Here is a 10,751-nt window from a genome sequence, read left to right as displayed (position 1 = left end):
GATACAACAAAATATGTTAACCTATACAAATGAGAGAAATAATATGGATGATGTTGATGATGTGCATGTAAGACAAAATTATATCACACTTTCCTTTACAATCTTTGCATTCCAAAACAAAAGGTACAGTTGGGCTGCTCCCTTGTTAGGTGAAAAAATCTCACACAACACACACACACACACATCTCACTCTCTCTCCACGCTATGTCTATATCTCCCCTAAATGCATCCAACAATATATATTGCTTTGGAGTACACTGCATGCTCTCATAGTCTCACAGTTTGTTGCTCCTCCAAAAAAGGTTATTATGCCCTAGTTTTCTTTTCAATTTCTCCGTCATATTAGATCATATATAACTTTCATGCTTTTTAGCCATCTCTCATATCATCTTATACATATTAAGATTCACAAGAACTGAGAGAAAATGGAATGGACAACGACAAGAAACTTAGAAAACGTGAGAGTTGCTTTTATGCCACCGCCATGGCCGGAGTCAAGCTCATTTAACTCGCTCCATAGCTCCAACTATGATCCTTATTCAGGTATATATGCACACATTTATATATCATTTGACTACATAGATGCTCTTGTTTCTTTAATTTAATTAGATGCATACATTGTTCTATCTCTTTTGGCTTAAGGCTTCAATTCATATATATATATTCACCAAAATGTTCGTTTATATTGTAAGTTCCAAATCGATCTCACGTTTGACAAGTCCGTGAACCTTTTTTTTTTGTCCCAACAAATCCATAAAGTAGAAAAAAACGTACTTTCCCACTTTCACTTGTCTTTTTTTCTTTCTTGGAAGTGTTCTTAAGTTCTAAGTTCTTTTCTTTTGTTGTGAACTATTTATTTGAGAAAGTATTCATAGGCTTTATTCCAAAGACCTTGGGGGTATATATGTTACCTAAAATCGTTACTCTTTCTGAGATGAGAATTTAAGACGTTCTTATCTTCAGTCTAGAAAATTTAATATTTAAATTTCTTCTTTTTCTTGGGATCCAGAGTACTTTTTTCTTGGATCCAAATTCTAAAGTTAAAACCGTCACTTTTGATAAGTTGTGATTCGCTTATACTATTTGCTGTTGTTGTTTTTGTGTTACACTAGGAAATTCATGCACACCGACAGATGCGCAAATCGGACCGGTTATCTCTGTACCGGAATCAGAAAAGATAATCAATGCGTACCAATTTCCGAGCAACGACAACGAGATGATAAAGAAGAAGAGACTAACGAGTGGACAATTAGCTTCACTTGAACGGAGTTTTCAAGAAGAGATCAAACTAGATTCAGACAGGAAGCTGAAGCTGTCGAGAGAGCTTGGTTTGCAGCCACGTCAGATCGCGGTTTGGTTCCAGAACCGCCGGGCACGGTGGAAGGCGAAGCAGCTTGAGCAGCTATACGATTCGCTCAGGCAAGAGTACGAAGTTGTTTCTAGAGAGAAGCAGATGCTGCACGAGGAGGTCTAGTCTACCATTTACCATATTGCAATATTTTTAATCATAAATATTTTCATTATCTTGTTTTGTCCCTTAGTTCTTGATTCTATCAGAGAGACCCCATCCCACAACTTGATTTGTACCACAGGTGAAGAAGCTAAGAGCTCTACTAAGAGACCAGGGATTGATCAAGAAACAGATCTCCGGTGGTGAAGACATGACGGAGATTCCATCTGTGGTGATAGCTCATCCAAGAGCAGAAAATTTAAACAACAATCAAATCAATGGAGAAAATCAAATTTACGGTATTGATCAATACAACAACCCGATGCTCATCGCTTCCTCTTGCTGGCCCCCTTTCCCGTAATAGCTTTTGCTTATCTTAGAGGGAGAGAGTCTTAGACAGAGCTTTAGATTGGTAGGGACATTAAAGTCGTGTTAGATTAAGACAAGCTTTATTTTTATATCACTGCACTTTCTTAAAACATAAATGGAACGTTCTTGTGTCCCAAGCCAAATAATATATTCATTCCACAGTAGTTATTATCTTATTGCTATTTGAAAGTTGCCTTTTCCTTATGTGTTGTTGTGTTTCTTGCCTGCAACTTCTGGCTTCTTAGAGCAAGTGCATCAATAGGACTTTTAGAATGGTCCTTAGAGTATTTAATTAGTTTATGTAGTTTAGGACTTTGGTTAAGGACTTTTGTTAAAATGTTGATTATGGGTGGGACTTTTGATAAGTCCTTAGGTTTTTTAATTTTTTTTATCAATAAGTAAAAGTTTTGTATATAATTTCTCATTTTGTAAATAAATTATGTTTCTTACTTGTACAACTTTTGTTATCTTCTTAGCTTGATTTTGTTATTCTTACTTGTACAAATTATCTTCTTACTTGTATAACATAAAAAAGAAGAGAATGAAGAGAAGCAAAATTGTAGTTAACTAAACAGATTTAAACTTACAAGAGGAGAGTACAAAGATTTAAACTTATAAGTACTTGAGTCTAAACTAAAATGAGTAGAGAGTAGAGAAACACAAGAACTTGAGTCTAAACTGAAATGATCATACGAGTACATTGTAGCAAGGAAAACAAGAGGATAGAAGCTCTTAACAAGTCCGAGATACATAGCTAAAGAGACGCAGACGCAAGACTACTTGACCATTCTTCTAATTCACCCGTGAGCTTGAAGCAATGTCATCTACAGAACAAAACCAAAAAAGCAAAGAAAGAATAAGCAAGTTCGCTAAATCGCAAACTCGCAGTCCATGAGTTTCCCTCTTTGTTCACTAGTATCATCTCTTGGCATTGTTTGTTCAAAGCAGTAGAACTCGTAGCTAGTTTAGGAAGATACTGCAAACACAGAATATGGTTTTTAGGTATCAAAATTGACTAACTAAATCTGGTTTATACGTATGAAAAATGACTCACAAGTTTGTCTGCTTTTAGATTTGAAGCAGTGACCTCGGCCAAAAAAACAGAAGTCGTATGAGAAAGAAGACATTGCCCATGTTCCTCCTGAAATAAAAGAAACAATTTCCACGTCAAAACATCTCACAACAGGTAGGACCAAAACGATGAACTTTGATTGAAACTTACTAATCTCATTGTCATCAGCACCGGTGAGTGTCCTGCCTTCTAGTAACGAATGTAAACAATATCAACAATGATATCCACAAAATGATCCTATAATTCTCACCAATGCAACAAGACAGGACACTGATACTATAACTAAGTCTCACTATTCATATTTGGTTGAGAACAAACTTAACGTAACTCCTATAACAGTTATATCATATACGAGTTAAGCATCCTAAAGAACAAAACAAGAGTTAATCTCTTCAAGAAAACGATTCTCAGACATGGCTTTATCACTTACAAACCCTAATTTATAAATTTTATTTACAAAAAACGACATGCATTCAATCACAAAGACGAAGCATACAATCAAATCCTCACAACAAAAACAAACAAGCCTCAGATACACACGACCTAGATCGAGAAATAAATACTCTAAATCTCTATACTACAGACTGAGGATTGATTGATACCTTGTTTTTCAATATATTTTTTTATGAATATAGTTTTGCAGTAATGAACCAAAATTGTCACTACAGAGTTGAAGATGGTTTTTGTTGATATTTTTGTCTTGTTAAATTTTAAGTAATTATTTTATGTTTTTTTATATATTACTTCTAAGTGGTTTAATTTGATTCATTGTGTTATTTTTTTGAAGCTGCTAATAACATATATAATGGGATTGAAGTAAAAAAAACTTTTGGTGTTGAGGTGAGTAGTAAATTTTAGCATTATTTAGAAAGTTAATTTAAAAAATCAGATATGGTTATGAATGTCCCTTTCCCTTCACCTTTTATATATGTTTGTTTCAAAATTTGATATTTTTTTGTCATCTACTCTGATAAAAAAATTATAAATACAATTATTTATAGTTTTCTACAGAAGTTTTGGAATTCTTAATTACAACAAAAATTAGAATCTTTAAGTTTATATACTTCAAGTAATTTTATTAAAAACATAAGTAGTATATATTTACTACTTTTTTATGCTAAATGTGAATAATTTTGTTATTTTAATTTAGTTTGGTTGTTCATCCTAAATGTGTAAGTATTTTGTAAACTTATATAATTTTAATATGTTGTCTAATACTAACATTATAAGAAAAATATTTAATAGCTTTATTTTGAAAAGGGTAAAACAAAATGATCCGAATATATTTTATAAATAAAAATATCATAATATTAAAGATATAATATATAAAATAAATAATATTTTTGTCTATGTATTACTGAATATATAGTTTTTGTTCTTAGAATCGGAAATATTTTAAAACATAATTAATTGTTAAGCTAATTCTTATTAATTCAGTACACAAATACTACCGAGATTTGAAAAAAATAATGTAAGAATTGTTCATAAGTTTTTTTTCCATATAGCTTTAGAAATATATATATATATATATATAGATATTTTCCATTTTTGTTTTTTAGAAAAATAAAAAAGTATAAAATAAGAAAAAAAGATAGAAATTTTGATGATGGCAATTACATAATAAGTTTAAGCTATCAAATCAGACTTCATGCTTCTTCTTAATTCATTAAGATTATCTACTCAATTGACCATCATGAGCGGGATATATAAGAAAATAACTTTTTAAATAATTTGTTATTGTACATTGTATATTAAAAGTATATATTTTATTAAAATCCTAGTTTAAAAATTCAATCTTCAGAATATAAAAATATATTAATAAGAAATTTTTTGGTTAATAATATAATTGATCAATTTTGAAGCCCTCGGTTGTAACCCTTTAATACATGTCTTTCTATTTACAATTTTAGCTCTTTTGCTTTTCTTATTCGTCCTGCTTGAGACAAATCTATCAAATAAGACTTCATGCTTCTTCTTCGTCCATCGAAATCAAAACTTTCATTCCAAGTCTTTTTAATCCGAGTGGTATTACTAAAATAGATGGCTAAAACTGAAACGAAAAAAAAAACATCCATTAAAGAGAGACAACATTAAAGAATTCACATTAGACAAAAGAGTTAGCTCATCATAGATGTTACACGTGTATCTAAATCTATAAAATAAACAAAATGACTGGATGGAGATACCAAAACCACGAGTTAAGACATGGGCGTTATTGAGAAATGTCCGGTAAAGAAATTCATTCGAGAGGGCTGAGGCACAATTACTTCTTGGCATCTCTCTTACTTCAACTCCTCTTCATCTGCTTCCTCTTCAGCATCCCGAAGGAACTGCACATGTGGAGTTTGCAAGATATGCGTCTACGCGAAAAAGTACATGAATGATGATCTTGAGCTTGTTGATATTAAATGAAAAGCAAACATACAGAGCTTAAAGGAGTCAGCTACGTCTCCTCCCTCTCCCCTCTCCCAAAAGAGTAAAAACACTTGCCACTTACATATAGAAATATAATTCCAAATACTGAGCGAGAGAGATATTGAGACAACTCTCGGGCTATGTTAACGTTGTGATCTCTCATACTTTGTAACAGAGGCATGTGGATGTGGATTATATATTTATATGTTAAATAGATGTATCACAACAACATAAATTGACAGGGATCAGAAGATCAGGTCTTACCTTATCGTTGATCATGAGGAGCTCAAGACCAATGAATGGCTGCTGCCGTGTATCACTTAGTAACTCTGGAACATGTGCTCGAAAAAGACGGTGGGAGATTTTGCGACAATGCTTAGAACCATTAGAAGCCATTTGTGAAGAAGTTTTTCTTGTGTGAGAGTAATCAATTTGGCGGTGGTGTAAGTCGGGGTCATCGTATATAAAGAGAAGCAGGGGAAGTTGAAGAATGTATCGCCATATAGTTGTTATTTTATTGAAGAGGGAAGTTATGGATTTATGGATGTAGATAGTGTGTGGAAGAGTATGTGTTCCTAAACAGTGAAGAAAGGATAATGAAAGGTTGCAGCGAAGGTGGAAGACGTTGGTAGAGTTGCTGGTTTTGCTTGAATGGATTCATAAAGAATATTGGGCCTAATTGTGTCGTGAGCAAATACATAGATGTCATTTGGTCTTTTAGAATGATGTTTGTAGTCCACGAAAAATGTTAGTAAAACTGATGATGACATGTCAGTTTTATTGGCTAGGAATATTTTATCTTACGTGGATAGCTTTAGAAAGCTTCAATTTAGTTCTTTTTTATACAGAAGAGATTTGATGCATGAGCTTTGAATAACGCTTCAGTTGTAAAAAGAAAAAGAATATCCATCTAGGGCAACGACTGACTATTGGAGTAATTCGTTTTCACTTGTTAAAAACTACATCGGGCCCATAGGAACGTATTTTTATTTTTTATCAGGCCATTAGTAACACTAAAAATATAATATACTAACACGTAAACAATACATTTTTTTTTCGTCGGCCGTAAACAATACAATGTAACCCATTAAATAGAGCCCATACGGAATCCAAGTTGCATGAAAAAGGGTTTCGTGAAATATATATACAATGTTTGTAAGGTTTTGAGCAAAAACCAACCCAGTGTTTACGGAAAAACATAACTAATATATTCACGATGCCAATGAATAAAAATATCAGAAAAAATAATTGAGTAACTTAGCAAGGGTTCATTTTTCTCGGCTACAATTTTCTTAAATCTCTTAACTAAGCAGTGATAGTCAATGGTAGCATGGTTGTGAAAAAAAATTGAGATATGCGTAAATTCTTCTGTTTTGGATCCAAATTCAACAAAAAATAATAATTATTATTTGTATGGTTGAACGACATGAAATTAAAAAAAAAATACAAGACTTGACTTCTTTTGGTACTATCTTTTGGCGATAGTTAATTGGTTTCGATTTAGACATCTTAATCAATAAAATATTTATTCATTTAAAAATATTCTATAATTTAGAAGAAAAAATTAGCTCAAAAAGATACATCTTTATATTTTTATTAAATAATAATGATAAAATTGTAAACTACAAAGAAATTAGTTGTGTGTATTGAATATAATTAACTAAAAATTGTGAAAATAATAATAATATATTTATAATCAACACTTAATATTTATTTTTAATGTGTAAAAATTTTAAAAGATACATATTTTAAAATGGGGAGTAAATCAGAAAAAAAAATTAAAATATCAGATGCAAGACGTGTATCCCTAGAAGAGGTCGAATAATGATACTCTCGATTTCGAAATCTCGAGAGACCAGAACCAGAACTAAAGCGGCAGCAGAAAATGACTTGAGAGAACCATCCGATATTATGACTTGGAAGCCAGTGATCGGCTAAATTTCGAAGCTTGCCACTCTTGCTGTTTTGGCCCTAGTCACGTGTCAGTGAACCAGAGAGCCCAAGTTTGGTAATTAACATGTTTCTTTAGCATTTATGATTATTAATCAGAATGTATTATACATCGTTCGGTTGTTTTGTCGTTTACAGTTCACTCAGTATACACTACCACATTTTAAGCCATGTGATACGTTAGAATCACTAATACTATCTATTAATTAAAAGATATGTTATGATTGAACTTATACCACATCATTTTGTATGATTTTAAATCAAAGTTGTTTAAGAGGACTAAGAAAAATAAAATATTCTATAGAAGATAGTAATGCATAAAGATTAACAATTTTACGATCATTAGTCTTGTTTTAAAATTTCTAAACACATTCTACATTTGTATTAATATTTATTAAACTTTATTTCAAGGTACATGGACATCGTTTTAATTTTTTATCAATTAATTTAGTATAATGTCATAAAACTCTCTAAATTGGTAGATGAACCACTATAAAATCGCTATTCTCTAGAGAAACTGAGACAACAAAAGTTCTAAACCTTTTTGACCTTCATCATATGCTAGTGCATGATGCAACCATGCATTAAAACAATATTTTCATATTTTTGAAATTTTCTCAAAATTTATGTCTCAACCCCTATGAAAATATTGAGTTTTTTGATAAATACTCTATATACAGAAGCCTATTATCTTTAGTGTTGTTTTAAATTTTCTAAACACATTCCACATTTGTATTAATATATATTAAACTCTCTTTCATGATACATGACATCGTTTTAACTTTTTATCAATTAATTTAGTAAAACTTCATAATACTTCATAAATTGGTGGATTAACCACTATAAAATCACTATTCTTTAGAGAAACAGAGACAACAAAAGTTCCAAACTTCTTTGACACTCATCATATGTTAGTATATGATGCAACTATGCATTAAAACAATATTGTCATATTTTTGATTTTTTCTCAAAATCTACGAGTTAATCACTACGAAAATATTGAGTTTTTCTGTAAATGCTCTATATACTGAAGCCTATGATCTTTAGTGTTGTTTTTAAATTTATAAACACATTCTACATTTGTATTAATGTATATTAAGCTCTCTTTCATGGTACATAGGAATCGTTTTAATTTTTTATCAATTAATTTAGTAAAACTTTATAATACTCTCTAAATTGGTGGACTAACCACTATAAAATCGCTATTCGCTAGAGAAACTGAGACAACAAAGGTTTCAAACCTCTTTGACCTTCATCATACGTTAGTGCATGATGAAATCATGCATTAAAACAGTATTGTCATATTTTTGAATTTTTCTCAAAATCTATGTGTTAACCCCTAAGAAAATATTGAGTTTTTGAGTAAACGTTCTATATACTGAAGTCTATGATCTTTAGTATTGTTTTTAAATTTCTAAACACATTCTACATTTATATTAATATATATTAAACTCTCTTTCATGATACATGAGAATCTCTTTAATTTTTTATCAATTAACTTAGTAAAACTTTATAATACTCTCTAAATTGGTGGACTAACCACTATAAAATCGCTATTCGCTAGAGAAACTGAGACAACAAAGGTTTCAAACCTCTTTGACCTTCATCATACGTTAGTGCATGATGAAATCATGCATTAAAACAGTATTGTCATATTTTTGAATTTTTCTCAAAATCTATGTGTTAACCCCTAAGAAAATATTGAGTTTTTGAGTAAACGTTCTATATACTGAAGTCTATGATCTTTAGTGTTGTTTTTAAATTTCTAAACACATTCTACATTTATATTAATGTATATTAAACTTTCTTTCATGGTACATGAGAATCATTTTAATTTTTTATAAATTAATTAAGTAAAACTTCATAATACTCCCTAAATTGGTGGACTAACCACTGTAAAATCGCTATTCCTTAGAGAAACTGAGACAACAAAGGTTCAAAACCTCTTTAACCTTCATCACACGTTAGTGGATGATGCAACCATGCATTAAAGCATTATTGTCATATTTTTTAATTTTTCTCAAAATCTATATGTTAACCCATACAAAAATATTGAGTTTTTTGGTAAATTCTCTATATACTGAAGTCTATGATCTTTAGTATTGTTTTTAAATTTCTAAACACATTCTACATTTATATTAATATATATTAAACTCTCTTTCATGATACATGAGAATCTCTTTAATTTTTTATCAATTAACTTAGTAAAACTTCATAATATTCCCTAAATTGGTGGACTAACCACTATAAAATTGCTATTCTCTAGAGAAACCGAGACAACAAAGGTTCCAAACCTCTTTGACCTTCATCATACGTTAGTGCATGATGCAACCATGCATTAAAATAATATTTTCATATTTTTGATTTTTTCTCAAAATCTATGTATTAACAACCCCTACGAAAATATTAAGTTTTTTGGTAAATGCTCTATATACTGAAGCCTATGATCTTTAGTATTGTTTTAAAATTTATAAACACATTCTATATTTGTATTAATGTATATTAAACTCTCTTTCATGGTACATGAGCATCATTTTAACTTTTTAGAAATTAATTTAGTATAACTTCATAAAACTCCCTAAATTGGTGGATGAACCACTATAAAATCACTATTTTTTAAAGAAACGGGGACATCAAAGGTTCTAAACCTCTTTGACCTTCATCATATGTTAGTTTATAATGCAACCATGTATTAAAACAATATTGTCATATTTTTTAATTTTTCTCAAAATCTGTGTGTCCCTACGAAAATATTGAGTTTTTTGGTAAATGTTCTATATACCGAAGCCTATGATATTCAGTGTTGTTTTAAAATCACTAAACACATTCTACATTTGTATTAATGTATATTAAACTCTCTCTCATTGTCCACGTGCATCATTTTATTTTTTATCAATTAATTTAGTAAAAGTTCATAATACTCCCTAAATTGGTGGACTAACCAATATAAAATCGCTATTATCTAGAGAAACTAAGACATCAAAGGTTTCAAACTTCTTTGACATTCATCATATGTTAGTGCATGATGCAACTATGCATAAAAACAATATTGTCATATTTTTGAATTTTTTCTAAAAATCTATGTGTTAACCCCCTACGAAAATATTAAATTTTTCGGTAAATGCTTTATACACCGAAGCCTATGGTCTTTAGTGTTGTTTTAAAATTTCTAAATACAATCTAGATTTGTATTAATGTATATTAAACTCTATTTCATGGTAAATGTGCATCATTTTAATTTTTTAGAAATTAATTTAGTATAACTTCATAAAACTCCCTAAATTGGTGGATGAAAACACTATAAAGTCGCTATTTTCTAAAGAAACGGTGAAAATAAAGGTTCCAAACCTCTTTGACATTCATCATATGTTAGTGCATGATGCAACCATTCATTAAAACAATATTGTCATATTTTTGAATTTTTCTCCAAATCTATGTGTTCCCCTACGAAAATATTGAGTTTTTTGGTAAATGTTTTATATACTGAAGCCTATG

General features: G+C 30.3%; 1 protein-coding gene across 2 annotated transcripts; it reads left to right on the top strand.

The window, feature by feature from the left end:
- The first annotated feature begins 257 nt into the window (after positions 1–257).
- LOC106317383 (putative homeobox-leucine zipper protein ATHB-51) lies at positions 258–1,956 on the top strand. Of its 2 annotated transcripts, XM_013755211.1 has the most exons (4): positions 258–302; positions 405–543; positions 1,113–1,468; positions 1,593–1,956. In XM_013755211.1, exons 2-4 carry the CDS (start codon positions 426–428, stop codon positions 1,809–1,811), a joined length of 693 nt encoding a protein of 230 aa, XP_013610665.1. In that variant the 5' UTR covers positions 258–302; positions 405–425; the 3' UTR covers positions 1,812–1,956. The 2 variants fall into 2 exon arrangements, with proteins under 2 accessions (XP_013610665.1, XP_013610664.1); XM_013755210.1 differs by having other exon boundaries at positions 287–543.
- Positions 1,957–10,751: the final 8,795 nt, after the last annotated feature.

Source organism: Brassica oleracea, chromosome C9, assembly GCF_000695525.1.
Source record: "Brassica oleracea var. oleracea cultivar TO1000 chromosome C9, BOL, whole genome shotgun sequence".
Classification (NCBI taxonomy): domain Eukaryota; kingdom Viridiplantae; phylum Streptophyta; class Magnoliopsida; order Brassicales; family Brassicaceae; genus Brassica; species Brassica oleracea.
The sequence above is the reverse complement of the archived record's forward strand: the minus strand, read 5'-3'. Positions and strand labels throughout refer to the sequence as shown.

Bases quoted from the DNA above. Each gene is read 5' to 3' on its own strand.
- LOC106317383 (XM_013755211.1), top strand. From the start codon at position 426: ATGGAATGGACAACGACAAGAAACTTAGAAAACGTGAGAGTTGCTTTT. The intron at 544-1,112 runs GTATATATGCAC...GTGTTACACTAG, and splicing joins CAACTATGATCCTTATTCAG to GAAATTCATGCACACCGACA. The intron at 1,469-1,592 runs GTCTAGTCTACC...TTTGTACCACAG, and splicing joins AGCAGATGCTGCACGAGGAG to GTGAAGAAGCTAAGAGCTCT.